This window comes from Pleurodeles waltl, chromosome 1_1 (assembly GCF_031143425.1).
Source record: "Pleurodeles waltl isolate 20211129_DDA chromosome 1_1, aPleWal1.hap1.20221129, whole genome shotgun sequence".
In the NCBI taxonomy this organism is placed as follows: Eukaryota; Metazoa; Chordata; class Amphibia; order Caudata; family Salamandridae; genus Pleurodeles; species Pleurodeles waltl.
Genome location: NC_090436.1, coordinates 4767372 through 4782797, shown reverse-complemented (window position 1 = coordinate 4782797; position 15426 = coordinate 4767372). Strand labels below are relative to the sequence as shown.

At 48.4% G+C, this 15426-nt stretch overlaps 1 protein-coding gene across 2 annotated transcripts in view; it reads left to right on the top strand.

The window, feature by feature from the left end:
* The window catches only part of HTRA2 (HtrA serine peptidase 2), a 72014-nt gene that overhangs the window by 44981 nt on the left and 11607 nt on the right, over positions 1-15426 (top strand). For both annotated transcript variants that reach the window (XM_069203398.1, XM_069203333.1), the window contains exons 6-7: positions 5583-5649; positions 8022-8117. In XM_069203398.1, the coding sequence (XP_069059499.1) occupies positions 5583-5649; positions 8022-8117 (163 nt within the window). The remainder of the gene's footprint in view (positions 1-5582; positions 5650-8021; positions 8118-15426) is intronic.

Genomic DNA, 15426 nt, shown 5'->3' with positions numbered 1-15426 from the left:
CGTGGACGTTATTTCACTCAGGCTGCAGTGGCAGGCCTGTGTAAGAATTGTCAGAGCTCCCTATGGGTGGCAAAAGAAATGCTGCAGCCCATAGGGATCTCCTGGAACCCCAATACCCTGGGTACCTTAGTACCATATACTAGGGAATTATAAGGGTGTTCCAGTAAGCCAATGTAAATTGGTAAAAATGGTCACTAGCCTGTCAGTGACAATTTGAAAGTAATGAGAGAGCATAACCACTGAGGTTCTGGTTAGCAGAGCCTCAGTGAGACAGTTAGGCACCACACAGGGAACATATACATGCACACCTATGAGCACTGGGGCCCTGTGTGACAGGGTCCCAGTGACACATACATATAGGCCACAAACCTATGAGCACTGGGGTCCTGACTAGCAGGATCCCAGTGACACATAACAACCATACTGAAAACATGGTGTTTTCACTATGAGCACTGAGGCCTGGCCATCAGGATCCCAGTGAGACAGTGAAAACAGTGACAAACACCCTGACATACACTCACAAACAGGCCAAAAGTGGGGGTAACAAGGCTAGAAAGAGGCTACCTTCTCACAGCCAGGGCTGGCAAGGTACACTGGACACATGGCTACAGACGAGGCACATCTCATGGCCAGGGCTGGCAAGGTACACTGGACACATGGCTACAGACGAGGCACATCTCATGGCCAGGGCTGGCAAGGTACACTGGACACATGGCTTCAGACATGAGGCACATCTCATGGCCAGGGCTGCCGAGGCAAAGTACACTGGACACATGGCTACAGACATGAGGCACATCTCATGGCCAGGGCTACCGAGGCAAAGTACACTGGACACACGGCTACAGACATGAGGCACATCTCATGGCCAGGGCTGGCAAGGTACACTGGACACATGGTACAAACAAGAGGCACATCTCATGGCCAAGGCAAGGTACACTGGACACATGGCTACAGACGAGAGGCACATCTCATGGCCAGGGCTGGCAAGGTACAGTGGACACATGGCACAAACATGAGGCACATCTCATGGCCAGGGCTGCCAAGATAAGGTACACTGGGGACACGGCTACAGACGAAGTGGTGCATATGATAAATCATGTTTGAAGATCATTTAACCTTTTTATGTTTCTGATTAGTGTACGGCTTATTTAAACCAAAACAATTAAGAATGCGATACAGTAACAAACGTTTTTCAGAAGTTCACCTAACTGCACCTTTTCCCAGCTTCCAGATTGTCACCTTTGAATTCTTTGTAGCAGGACACTAAAAGATAAATTCATATCGTCTTGTGGTGGCAGCTAATTTCCCAATATTACAAAAGCAGATGTAACGTTTGTCGAAATTAACTCAATGCAATATTTATTTGTGGAGAATGAAGTCCACAGCCAGCAAACGGATGACACCTCGGCTGCCTTTGCGTCCCAGAATGGAAGTAAGGGTTCATCCCATGTAGATGAACATTCTTGGCAAATGCCCAATATCATTACGGGCTTCATGTCTGGGTAGAACTTCCCTCACAAGGGGTCCTCCAGACCCGCGGGTTCCAAGCTTCTCTTAGGCCCTTCCCACAGCTCTGCTTCAAACCCTGGTTCTCTTTGAAGTTCAGAGTGAGATTGTAGTGACCTGAAACAACCAAAGATGGATTTTGGTGAAAGTGATTTGTTCGAAATGTGAGTGTAAATTAACTTGGAGTTTGTTTAATGTTGGTGTGCAAGAGACTTGGAAAACTCACCAATAAAACCACTGCTTCTCCCTGTGTGGTATCCTGTTGTGGCTCAGTGAGTTGTGTCACTGCATTCTGTATACTGGAGAGCCACTTCTTGTGTGTGCCACAGGCCCTGTAGGTCGAGCTAGCCTCTCTGCTTGCGTCTGGGATCAGGGCAGTAATGTACCCTGGCTGCTGCTCTGCCCCGCGTGCCTGCTGTGTGGCCCCAATGCTTGGCGATGTGTGACTTGGTGTATGGGCGATCCAAGAGCTTAGAATCCTCACTACTATCATTTTGAGAACATACGTGTTGAATTTGGCTCGTCCCGTGGTGTATAGAGGCAAAGTGAGTCATTTGGGTTTGAGGGTTTCTTTCTGTTCTGCAGGAATATGTCTGCATAACCCCATTTTTGGATTTCACTGGTCTTTGGATGATTAAACTGAACAGCTTGAGAGCTTAGAGAATTTTCCTTTCACTGAAAGACTAGTGTAAAGTCTCAGCATCAGTGTGGTGTAAATAGGCCTGGGCAAGCACCGTACCCTGGAGCTCGTCTTCGCCACAAGCCATGTTTGGGGCCCAGTGCCCTTGTGTGTACTTAGTTTGCTTAACCTGCCAGTCCTGTGGACAGAGGTGTGGTAACACTCCGAAGCGAGACCTGAAGAAAGCGCCTAATATGACTGACAACCTTGCACTGAGCATCAGTCTCTGAGAGAATGGTCTGCTTTTTGAAGCGTTTGACTTTCATGAATGGAAGTCCAATTCAGACCCTGACGAACCCGTGTTAGGCAGTGCCTCTGACCCCATCCTTCTCCAGAGAAAGGAAGATGAGTAAAGATATCTTTGTTCATTGGCCCTCCCTCGCCATATTTATCTGAACATGTTAATTCAAACCCTTATTTTTCCCAGGGTCCTGCTAGAAAGTGCTTTCAGAGACCATTTATTTATTTTTCATTTTCCCAGCACACTTGCATTGAGTTGTATTTTAGTCTTTGTAATAGTTAATCAAGTTTTATGCACTAACTCCGCATGTCCACCCATTCTACCACTTCTGAGACATCAATGCCTTCTCCTTGGTGTAACTCTGAGGGGTCACCGGTGACCAGGCTGTGCTGGGAGTTTCTCTGTGGCAGGTGCCCTTGCAGACACCTCTTTATAAGATGTCAGGTAGATTTATACATCTCAGAATCTAGACACAAAGGATGCTCCCAGTTAAAAAATAATAATAATAATAATTAAAAAACCTATTGATTCTTACAGTGCTTTTCCAGTTTTGTGACTTTAGATTGTATTCTCTGCTCCTGGTACCTTCAGCAGAGATACTCTTACAACGTGATAAAGGCATGCAGCATCCTCCCAGCAGTAGTGCAGCAGAATTGACACCGCGTGACAAATGTCCTGCAACTGATGGTGTGGGCACGTGTGGGCAGGACAGAGTCTTAGGTTTAAGTAATGTCTGCAGTGTCACCGTGAGTAGGGAAGAGGCAGACTCTAGAGGTTCACTGTGTAATACTGTCCCCTGTCTCCTACCGCAGGCTCCTGGTTGTCTTAGATACAAGTAATGTCTGCAGTGTTACCGTGAGTAGGGGAGGGGCAGACTCTAGAGGTTCACTGTCCATGTGTAATACTGTCCCCTGTCTCCTACCGCAGGCTCCTGGTTGTCTTAGATACAAGTAATGTCTGCAGTGTTACCGTGAGTAGGGGAGGGGCAGACTCTTAAGGTTCACTGTCCATGTGTAATACTGTCCCCTGTCTCCTACCGCAGGCTCCTGGTTGTCTTAGATTTAAGTAATGTCTGCAGTGTTACCGTGAGTAGGGGAGGGGCAGACTCTAGAGGTTCACTGTCCATGTGTAATACTGTCCCCTGTCTCCTACCGCAGGCTCCTGGTTGTCTTAGATACAAGTAATGTCTGCAGTGTTACCGTGAGTAGGGGAGGGGCAGACTCTAGAGGTTCACTGTGTAATACTGTCCCCTGTCTCCTACCAGAGGCTCCTGGTTGTCTTAGATTTAAGTAATGTCTTCAGTGTTACCGTGAGTAGGGGAGGGGCAGACTCTAGAGGTTCACTGTGTAATACTGTCCCCTGTCTCCTACCGCAGGCTCCTGGTTGTCTTAGATTTAAGTAATGTCTGCAGTGTTACCGTGAGTAGGGGAGGGGCAGACTCTAGAGGTTCACTGTGTAATACTGTCCCCTGTCTCCTACCAGAGGCTCCTGGTTGTCTTAGATTTAAGTAATGTCTTCAGTGTTACCGTGAGTAGGGGAGGGGCAGACTCTAGAGGTTCACTGTGTAATACTGTCCCCTGTCTCCTACCGCAGGCTCCTGGTTGTCTTAGATTTAAGTAATGTCTGCAGTGTTACCGTGAGTAGGGGAGGGGCAGACTCTAGAGGTTCACTGTGTAATACTGTCCCCTGTCTCCTACCAGAGGCTCCTGGTTGTCTTAGATTTAAGTAATGTCTGCAGTGTTACCGTGAGTAGGGGAGGGGCAGACTCTAGAGGTTCACTGTCCATGTGTAATACTGTCCCCTGTCTCCTACCACAGGCTCCTGCTTGTCTTAGATTTAAGTAATGTCTGCAGTGTTACCGTGAGTAGGAAGGGGCAGACTCTAGAGGTTCACTGTCCATGTGTAATACTGTCCCCTGTCTCCTTCCGCAGGCTCCTGGTTGTCTTAGATTTAAGTAATGTCTGCAGTGTCACCGTGAGTAGGAAAGGGGCAGACTGTAGGTCTAGAGGTTCACTGTCCATGTGTAATACTGTCCCCTGTCTCCTTCCGCAGGCTCCTGGTTGTCTTAGATTTAAGTAATGTCTGCAGTGTTACCGTGAGTAGGGGAGGGGCAGACTCTAGAGGTTCACTGTGTAATACTGTCCCCTGTCTCCTTCCGCAGGCTCCTGGTTGTCTTAGATTTTAGTAATGTCTGCAGTGTTACCGTGAGTAGGGAAGGGGCAGACTGTAGAGGTTCACTGTCCATGTGTAATACTGTCCCCTGTCTCCTACAGCAGGCTCCTGGTTGTCTTAGATTTAAGTAATGTCTGCAGTGTTACCGTGAGTAGGGAAGGGGCAGACTCTAGAGGTTCACTGTCCATGTGTAATACTGTCCCCTCCCGCAGGCTCCTGGTTGTCTTAGATTTAAGTAATGTCCGTAGTGTTACCGTGAGTAGGGGACGGGCAGACTGTAGAGGTTCACTGTCCATGTGTAATACTGTCCCTTGTCTCCTACCGCAGGCTCCTGGTTGTCTTAGATTTAAGTAATGTCTGCAGTGTTACCGTGAGTAGGGGAGGGGCAGACTTTAGAGGTTCACTGTGTAATACTGTCCCCTGTCTCCTACCACAGGCTCCTGGTTGTCTTAGATTTAAGTAATGTCTGCAGTGTTACCGTGAGTAGGGCGGGGCAGACTCTAGAGGTTCACTGTGTAATACTGTCCCCTGTCTCCTTCCGCAGGCTCCTGGTTGTCTTAGATTTAAGTAATGTCTGCAGTGTTACCGTGAGTAGGGGAGGGGCAGACTCTAGAGGTTCACTGTGTAATACTGTCCCGTCTCCTACCGCAGGCTCCTGGTTGTCTTAGATACAAGTAATGTCTGCAGTGTTACCGTGAGTAGGGGAGGGGCAGACTCTAGAGGTTCACTGTGTAATACTGTCCCCTGTCTCCTTCCGCAGGCTCCTGGTTGTCTTAGATTTTAGTAATGTCTGCAGTGTTACCGTGAGTAGGGAAGGGGCAGACTCTAGAGGTTCACTGTGTAATACTGTCCCCTGTCTCCTACCGCAGGCTCCTGGTTGTCTTAGATACAAGTAATGTCTGCAGTGTTACCGTGAGTAGGGGAGGGGCAGACTCTAGAGGTTCACTGTCCATGTGTAATACTGTCCCCTGTCTCCTACCGCAGGCTCCTGGTTTGGCCCATCTGAGAAGCGGCGATACATCGGAGTGATGATGCTGACACTGAGTCCTAGGTTAGTAACTCTTCCTGATACCAAGAGATCTGCTTTAAGGGGTGAAAGGCGTGTTGTCCTGTCACATCTATGATTCCCGCCATGTTTTGGACAGCACTGGGATAGGCCAGGTATTGGGGTGCGTTCAGCAGGTAGTGTCGGGTCTTTCTGGGGATATCAGTTGCTTATAATGATGCACATACCATGCTTTCTCCATCCCCTCCTCCACCGTTGATGTATGTAATGTCTGAGGCTTTTCCGTGCTGTCGTGTGGTGGTGAACCGTCTCTCTTCCCCACTCCACTTCATGTACTGACACTCCTGCTGTCTCCTATCATATACTGCCTCTGCTGCACTCATGCGCACTCCCTTCTCACCCAGCCTCTGATGGCACCTCTGTGGAAAGACCAGGGTGATGGGGGGGGGGATGCTTGAATTAATGTCAGCCAATGGGAATTACTTAGGCTGCCCTCCAGTCCATTGTTTAATTTTTAGGCCACTTCAGAAAAAAGTCACAGGTATGCAAATCAGCGTTGGTCCTGCTCCAGTAGGAATAGTGATATGTGGAATGCTTGAATGTTTCTCAGCTATTGGTAGTTATACGGGGTCCGCGTTTGGGGATGCCACTTTAGACCAGCCATATGGAAATCCGGCGTGGTATGGCTCCGCTCCAGTCTGGGGTCGCTTATGTTCTGGGGGAGCTGGCGGTTCGTGCTGGACTGTCCTTATTGGAGCAGGTCTAAAGTGCATTTACATATGGCTGGTGCCTATATGAGGTGGCACGGTGGGCAAAAAAGTCATGGACTGGAATGCGGTCCTGAGTAATTACCAGTGGCTGAGAATAATTCAAGCATTCCACTCAATACTCTTTTTCACCATTATGCTGCAAACGTACCTTATGTGTAAGTGGCCCGAGAATCAGAGAGACCAAGATCTACAAACTTTATATGAGGGGTCTCGCAGCTCCCCCGCCTCCCTAACCCACCAAATTAACCCACCCCACCATCTATTCATGGGGAGCAGCATCAGATATAGGATGGACAAAGGTGTGCTTCAGCACCAAACTACGCCTGTGTTCTCTTGTAACAATGATCTCTTGATGGACAATTAACAACCCGACCACATGGAGGTGTCGCTCGTCAGTACTTTAAGGCATGAGACCTCCAATTAAATACTGCTGCTGCGACTTGATTCTGTGTTTTGTTCCTCTTCCAGTATTTTGTTACGCATGCCATTGCCTTGATTTTGTTTTGTTCCTCTTCCAGTATTTTATTACGCAAGCCATTGCCTTGATTTTTTTGTTCCTCTTCCAGTATGTTGTTACGCATGCCATTGCCTTGATTGTGTTTTGTTCCTCTTCCAGTATTTTATTACGCAAGCCATTGCCTTGATTTAGTTTTGTTCCTCTTCCAGTATTTTATTACGCATGCCATTGCCTTGATTGTGTTTTGTTCCTCTTCCAGTATTTTATTACGCATGCCATTGCCTTGATTTTGTTTCGTTCCTCTTCCAGTATTTTGTTACGTATGCCATTGCCTTGATTTTTTTTTTGTTCCTCTTCCAGTATGTTGTTACGCATGCCATTGCCGTGATTTTGTTTTGTTCCTTTTCCAGTATTTTGTTACGCATGCCATTGCCTTTATTTTGTTTTATACCTCTTCCAGTATTTTACTACGCAGGCCATTGCCTTGATTTTGTTTTGTTCCTTTTCCAGTATTTTGTTACGCATGCCATTGCCTTTATTTTGCTTTGTTCCTCTTCCAGTATGTTGTTACGCATGCCATTGCCTTGATTTTGTTTTGTTCCTCTTCCAGTATTTTGTTACGTATGCCTTGATTTTGTCTTTTGTTCCTCTTCCAGTATGTTGTTACGTATGCCATTGCCTTGATTTTGTTTTGTTCATCTTCCAGTATTTTACTACGCAGGCCATTGCCTTGATTTTGTTTTGTTCCTCTTCCAGTATGTTGTTACGCATGCCATTGTCTTGATTTTGTTTTGTTCCTCTTCCAGTATGTTGTTACGCATGCCATTGTCTTGATTTTGTTTTGTTCCTCTTCCAGTATGTTGTTACGTAAGCCATTGCCTTGATTGTGTTTTGTTCCTCTTCCAGTATGTTGTTACGGATGCCATTGTCTTGATTTTGTTTTGTTCCTCTTCCAGTATGTTGTTACGCATGCCATTGTCTTGATTTTGTTTTGTTCCTCTTCCAGTATGTTGTTACGTAAGCCATTGCCTTGATTGTGTTTTGTTCCTCTTCTAGTATTTTGTTATGCAGGCCATTGTCTTGATTTTTTTGTTCCTCTCCCGTATTTTATTACGTATGCAATTGTCTTGATTTTTTTTTGTTCCTCTCCCGTATTTTGTTACCTATGCCATTGTCTTGATTTTTTGCAGTATTTTGGCAGAGCTTCGGCTTCGTGACCCGTCTTTCCCAGAAGTGACTCATGGAGTTCTCATCCACAAGGTCATCCTGGGCTCACCCGCCCATCAGTAAGTCTTTAGTGTCCGCTTTCGTCTCTCGTCCTGCTTTCCGTCGGGTTGTGGAGAAGGTTTGTGTGTGTGTGAGTGAGTGTGTGAGTGAGTGTCACCAGGGACACAGAGAAGTATCCTAAAGCTCACACGAACTAGAGCACAACGAGCTTTCGTTCTCGTGAGTAACTACAGGGATGTGGTGAGGCAGAAGAAAAGTAGACACTGCTTGTCTCATTCAACCCACATCATCTTGATGCACCCACAGCAGAGCAAAGTCTATCAGGGATTGTTTAACGTCCTGGAGCGATAAGTCTCGGCAGACAATCATGTTTACAGCGACACTTCTACAAATAGAAACTTGTTTGATGTGCTGTTCTGTTCTGATGCATGGAAACTGTCTATTGTAGACATTGCTCCAAGCAGTAGCAGATGATGAAGTTTGAATCCCTTCCTCTCTGACCACAATGCTACGCACTTTTGCAAACATTTTGGTGTCCGGAAGCTCAGACCTCTGAAGGGGAGGTGAACGATGCAGCTGTAGTCCTCCGGTCTCTCCCCCAGGATCCCGTGTGCCAACAAATCTTTACTCAGACACTGTGTCCTAAGGAAGAGAATTCTGCATCTCACCATCCCTCATACCCTCCCCTTGTTATCGGTTGAGATCCTTCGACAAGACCCAGGGTTTCCATCATAATCCTTACTGGTGTCAGCGGCTTCTTCTGTGATGACTTCATCAGCCGTGAGACTTTGGTTTCCACAGTAGAAGATGTCTGTGACTCCTTAGAGCAGATCACACTTGTAGATGCGAGCCATGAGGTCTGATCATCCCTGGCACAAGAGGAGACCCTTACAGGCAGTTCGTCTCACAAGGAAACATTCACATAGGAAATCTCTTTAAACAAGAAGAACATCCGAATATTGTCCATCTCATGTGACTCTTCCACCTGCACTGGTGTCTGTAAATAATGAACGGTCTGATTCTGCAGACCTGGATGTGCCACTGACAGAGATGTAGGTGATCTCTCATCTTTCTCTGCTGCAGACCTCAAGATTTGCAAGCCACATGTGCCTGGCAGCTTGACTTCATTTGAAAAGTTCACTGTGAAGACTGCGTTACTTAACCCAGTTCCTTTGTTTACCCCTGTTTCAGCTTCTGTCGCCTTTGTGATAGCTGCAGAATGCCACAGCTCTTACACATCAATGACTATACTTCTTATGGCCTACTACGAGGGTCTTTCTCCTGCCACACTTCACCAGAGAGGGTCCACCACAACTGGTGCAGAGGTACAGTGTGTAGGAAGCTGGCTCTGTACATACTGTACCGAAGTAAGGTAGAGTGCTCACAGAGTCCAGGGGTTCCGCAGAGGTTTGACAGAGGCTAAAGTAGATAATACAAATGCTCTCTTGTGGTAGTGTGGTCGAGCAGTAGGCTTATCAGAGGGCAGTGCAAAGCATTTGCTGTACACACACAGACAATAAATAAGGCACACACTCTAATGACTAACTCCAGGCCTATTGTTTATATATCTAAAAATATATTTTACTTGATTTTTAGAATCAAAAGGATCTTTGTTACACTCTCAATTATCAAATGCACTTTGTTTGAAATTCACAGATAAAACATTTTTCAGGTAAGTAATACTTTTCAGTTTCAAAAGTGGACACGATGCAGTTTCTCATAGAAAGCAGTGCAGTCCTGTAGGAGGCTGGACTGGCTTGTAGTGAGTACCAAGGGGTACTTGCACCTTGCACCAGGCCCAGTTATCCCTTATTAGTGTATAGGGTGTCTAGCAGCTTAGGCTGATAGATAATGGTAGCTTAGCAGAGCAGCTTAGGCTGAACTAGGAGACGTGTGAAGCTACTACAGTACCACTTAGTGTCATATGCACAATATCATAAGAAAACACAATACACAGTTATACTAAAAATAAAGGTACTTTATTTTTATGACAATATGCCAAAGTATCTTAGATTGTACCCTCAGTGAGAGGATAGGAAATATACACAAGATATATATACACAATAGCAAAAATATGCAGTATAGTCTTAGAAAACAGTGCAAACAATATATAGTTACAATAGGATGCAATGGGGAAACATAGGGATAGGGGCAACACAATCCATATACTCCAAAAGTGGAATGCGAACCACGAATGGACCCCAAACCTATGTGACCTTGTAGAGGGTCGCTGGGACTATTAGAAAATAGTGAGAGTTAGAAAAATAACCCTCCCCAAGACCCTGAAAAGTGAGTGCAAAGTGCACTAAAGTTCCCCCAAGGACATAGAAGTCGTGATAGAGGAATAATGCAGGAAAGACACAAACCAACAATGCAACAACGATGGATTTCCAATCTTGGGTACCTGTGGAACAAGGGGACCAAGTCCAAAAGTTACAAGCAAGTCGGAGATGGGCAGATGCCCAGGAAATGCCAGCTGTGGGTGCAAAGAAGCTTCTACTGGACAGAAGAAGCTGAGGTTTCTGCAGGAACGAAAAGGGCTAGAGACTTCCCCTTTGGTGGACGGATCCCTCTCGCCGTGGAGAGTCGTGCAGAAGTGTTTTCCCGCCGAAAGAACGCCAACAAGCCTTGCTAGCTGCAAATCGTGCGGTTAGCGTTTTTGGATGCTGCTGTGGCCCAGGAGGGACCAGGAGGCCGCAAATTGGACCAGGAGGTAGAGGGGACGTCGAGCAAGACAAGGAGCCCTCTTAGCAGCAGGTAGCACCCGGAGAAGTGCCAGAAACAGGCACTACGAGGATGCGTGAAACGGTGCTCACCCGAAGTTACACAAAGGAGTCCCACGTCGCTGGAGACCAACTTAGAAAGTCGTGCAATGCAGGTTAGAGTGCCGTGGACCCAGGCTTGGCTGTGCACAAAGGATTTCCGCCGGAAGTGCACAGGGGCCGGAGTAGCTGCAAAAGTCGCGGTTCCCAGCAATGCAGTCTAGCGAGGTGAGGCAAGGACTTACCTCCACCAAACTTGGACTGAAGAGTCACTGGATTGTGGGAGTCACTTGGACAGAGTTGCTGGATTCGAGGGACCTCGCTCGTCGTGCTGAGAGGAGACCCAAGGGACCGGTAATGCAGCTTTTTGGTGCCTGCGGTTGCAGGGGGAAGATTCTGTCGACCCACAGGAGATTTCTTCGGAGCTTCTAGTGCAGAGAGGAGGCAGACTACCCCCACAGCATGCACCACCAGGAAAACAGTCGAGAAGGCGGCAGGATCAGCGTTACAGAGTTGCAGTAGTCGTCTTTGCTACTATGTTGCAGGTTTGCCGGCTTCCAGCGCGGTCAGCAGTCGATTCCTTGGCAGAAGGTGAAGAGAGAGATGCAGAGGAACTCGGATGAGCTCTTGCATTCGTTATCTAAAGTTTCCCCAGAGACAGAGACCCTAAATAGCCAGAAAAGAGGGTTTGGCTACCTAGAAGAGAGGATAGGCTACTAACACCTGAAGGAGCCTATCAGAAGGAGTCTCTGACGTCACCTGGTGGCACTGGCCACTCAGAGCAGTCCAGTGTGCCAGCAGCACCTCTGTTTCCAAGATGGCAGAGGTCTGGAGCACACTGGAGGAGCTCTGGACACCTCCCCGGGGAGGTGCAGGTCAGGGGAGTGGTCACTCCCCTTTCCTTTGTCCAGTTTCGCGCCAGAGCAGGGCTAAGGGGTCCCCTGAACCGGTGTAGACTGGCTTATGCAGAATTGGGCACATCTGTGCCCAAGAAAGCATTTCCAGAGGCTGGGGGAGGCTACTCCTCCCCTGCCTTCACACCATTTTCCAAAGGGAGAGGGTGTAACACCCTCTCTCAGAGGAAGTCCTTTGTTCTGCCATCCTGGGCCAGGCCTGGCTGGACCCCAGGAGGGCAGATGCCTGTCTGAGGGGTTGGCAGCAGCAGCAGCTGCAGTGAAACCCCAGGAAGGGCAGTTTGGCAGTACCAGGGTCTGTGCTACAGACCACTGGCATCATGGGATTGTGCCAACTATGCCAGGATGGCATAGAGGGGGCAATTCCATGATCATAGACATGTTACATAGCCATATTCGGAGTTACCATTGTGAAGCTACATATAGGTAGTGACCTATATGTAGTGCACGCGTGTAATGGTGTCCCCGCACTCACAAAATCCGGGGAATTGGCCCTGAACAATGTGGGGGCACCTTGGCTAGTGCCAGGGTGCCCTCACACTAAGTAACTTTGCACCTAACCTTTACCAGGTAAAGGTTAGACATATAGGTGACTTATAAGTTACTTAAGTGCAGTGTAAAATGGCTGTGAAATAACGTGGACGTTATTTCACTCAGGCTGCAGTGGCAGGCCTGTGTAAGAATTGTCAGAGCTCCCTATGGGTGGCAAAAGAAATGCTGCAGCCCATAGGGATCTCCTGGAACCCCAATACCCTGGGTACCTCAGTACCATATACTAGGGAATTATAAGGGTGTTCCAGTAAGCCAATGTAAATTGGTAAAACTGGTCACTAGCCTGTAAGTGACAATTTGAAAGAAATGAGAGAGCATAACCACTGAGGTTCTGATTAGCAGAGCCTCAGTGAGACAGTTAGTCACTACACAGGTAACACATTCAGGCACACTTATGAGCACTGGGGCCCTGGAGAACAGGGTCCTAGTGACACTTACAACTAAAACAACATATATACAGTGAAAAATGGGGGTAACATGCCAGGCAAGATGGTACTTTCCTACAAGTCCTAGGGGAGGAATAGTAACAACACAAATCGCAGGTGAGTACTTGACTTACAAACCCAGTTTTTGGGGGTTAAGGTGTACACAGGGTAGAGTTTATGAAGACACCGAGAGGGCACCACCAGCAACATTGGGCCAGTTGGGTGCAGAGGCCAAAGTTGGTTTCAGGCGCCCAATGGAATCTTATGGAGACAGGGGGCCCTCAGAAAGAAAAATTTTTCAGCTAAGTACCCGCGACTTAAGGACACAGACCTGGAGGGTTTCGATCAGCACAGGAGGTTGGTGGGGGCCACAGATCAGTACGAAACACACACACTCAGCAGCACAAGGGTGTAGGAAAGTACCATCTTGCCTGGCATGTTACCCCCATTTTTCACTGTATATATGTTGTTTTAGTTGTATGTGTCACTGGGACCCTGGTAACCCAGGGCCCCAGTGCTCATAAGTGTGCCTGAATGTGTTACCTGTGTAGTGACTAACTGTCTCACTGAGGCTCTGCTAATCAGAACCTCAGTGGTTATGCTCTCTCATTTTCTTTCCAAATTGTCACTGACAGGCTAGTGACCATTTTTACCAATTTACATTGGCTTACTGGAACACCCTTATAATTCCCTAGTATATGGTACTAAGGTACCCAGGGTATTGGGGTTCCAGGAGATCCCTATGGGCTGCAGCATTTCTTTTGCCACCCATAGGGAGCTCTGACAATTCTTACACAGGCCTGCCACTGCAGCCTGAGTGAAATAACGTCCACGTTATTTCACAGCCATTTTACACTGCACTTAAGTAACTTATAAGTCACCTATATGTCTAACCTTTACCTGGTAAAGGTTAGGTGCAAAGTTACTTAGTGTGAGGGCACCCTGGCACTAGCCAAGGTGCCCCCACATTGTTGAGAGCCAATTCACTGAACTTTGTGAGTGCGGGGACACCATTACACGCGTGCACTACATATAAGTCACTACCTATATGTAGCTTCACCATGGTAACTCCGAATATGGCCATGTAACATGTCTATGATCATGGAATTGCCCCCTCTATGCCATCCTGGCATTGTTGGTACAATTCCATGATCCCAGTGGTCTGTAGCACAGACCCTGGTACTGCCAGACTGCCCTTCCTGGGGTTTCACTGCAGCTGCTGCTACTGCCAACCCCTCAGACAGGCAGCTGCCCTCCTGGGGTCCAGCCAGGCCTGGCCCAGGATGGCAGAACAAAGAACTTCCTCTGAGAGAGGGTGTGACACCCTCTCCCTTTGGAAAATGGTGTGAAGGCAGGGGAGGAGTAGCCTCCCCCAGCCTCTGGAAATGCTTTGTTGGGCACAGATGTGCCCAATTCTGCATAAGCCAGTCTACACCGGTTCAGGGACCCCTTAGCCCCTGCTCTGGCGCGAAACTGGACAAAGGAAAGGGGAGTGACCACTCCCCTGACCTGCACCTCCCCTGGGAGGTGTCCAGAGCTCCTCCAGTGTGCTCCAGACCTCTGCCATCTTGGAAACAGAGGTGCTGCTGGCACACTGGACTGCTCTGAGTGGCCAGTGCCACCAGGTGACGTCAGAGACTCCTGCTGATAGGCTCCTTCAGGTGTTAGTAGCCTTTCCTCTCTCCTAGGTAGCCAAACCCTCTTTTCTGGCTATTTAGGGTCTCTGTCTCTGGGGAAACTTTAGATAACGAATGCATGAGCTCAGCCGAGTTCCTCTGCATCTCTCTCTTCACCTTCTGATAAGGAAACGACCGCTGACCGCGCTGGAAGCCTGCAAACCTGCAACATAGTAGCAAAGACGACTACTGCAACTCTGTAACGCTGATCCTGCCGCCTTCTCGACTGTTTTCCTGCTTGTGCATGCTGTGGGGGTAGCCTGCCTCCTCTCTGCACCAGAAGCTCCGAAGAAATCTCCCGTGGGTCGACGGAATCTTCCCCCTGCAACCGCATCCACCAAAAAGCTGCATTACCGGTCCCTTGGGTCTCCTCTCAGCACGACGAGCGAGGTCCCTCGAATCCAGCGACTCTGTCCAAGTGACCCCCACAGTCCAGTGACTCTTCAGCCCAAGTTTGGTGGAGGTAAGTCCTTGCCTCACCTCGCTGGGCTGCATTGCTGGGAACCGCGACTTTGCAGCTACTCCGGCCCCTGTGCACTTCCGGCGGAAATCCTTTGTGCACAGCCAAGCCTGGGTCCACGGCACTCTAACCTGCATTGCACGACTTTCTAAGTTGGTCTCCGGCGACGTGGGACTCCTTTGTGCAACTTCGGCGAGCACCGTTTCACGCATCCTCGTAGTGCCTGTTTCTGGCACTTCTCCGGGTGCTACCTGCTTCAGTGAGGGCTCTTTGTCTTGCTCGACGTCCCCTCTCTCTGCAGGCCCAATTTGCGACCTCCTGGTCCCTCCTGGGCCCCAGCAGCGTCCAAAAACGCCAAACGCACGATTTGCGTGTAGCAAGGCTTGTTGGCGTCCTTCCGGCGGGAAAACACTTCTGCACGACTCTCCAGGGCGAGAGGGATCCGTCCACCAAAGGGGAAGTCTCTAGCCCTTTTCGTTCCTGCAGAAACCTCAGCTTCTTCTGTCCAGTCGAAGCTTCTTTGCACCCGCAGCTGGCATTTCCTGGGCATCTGCCCATCTCCGACTTGCTTGTGACTTT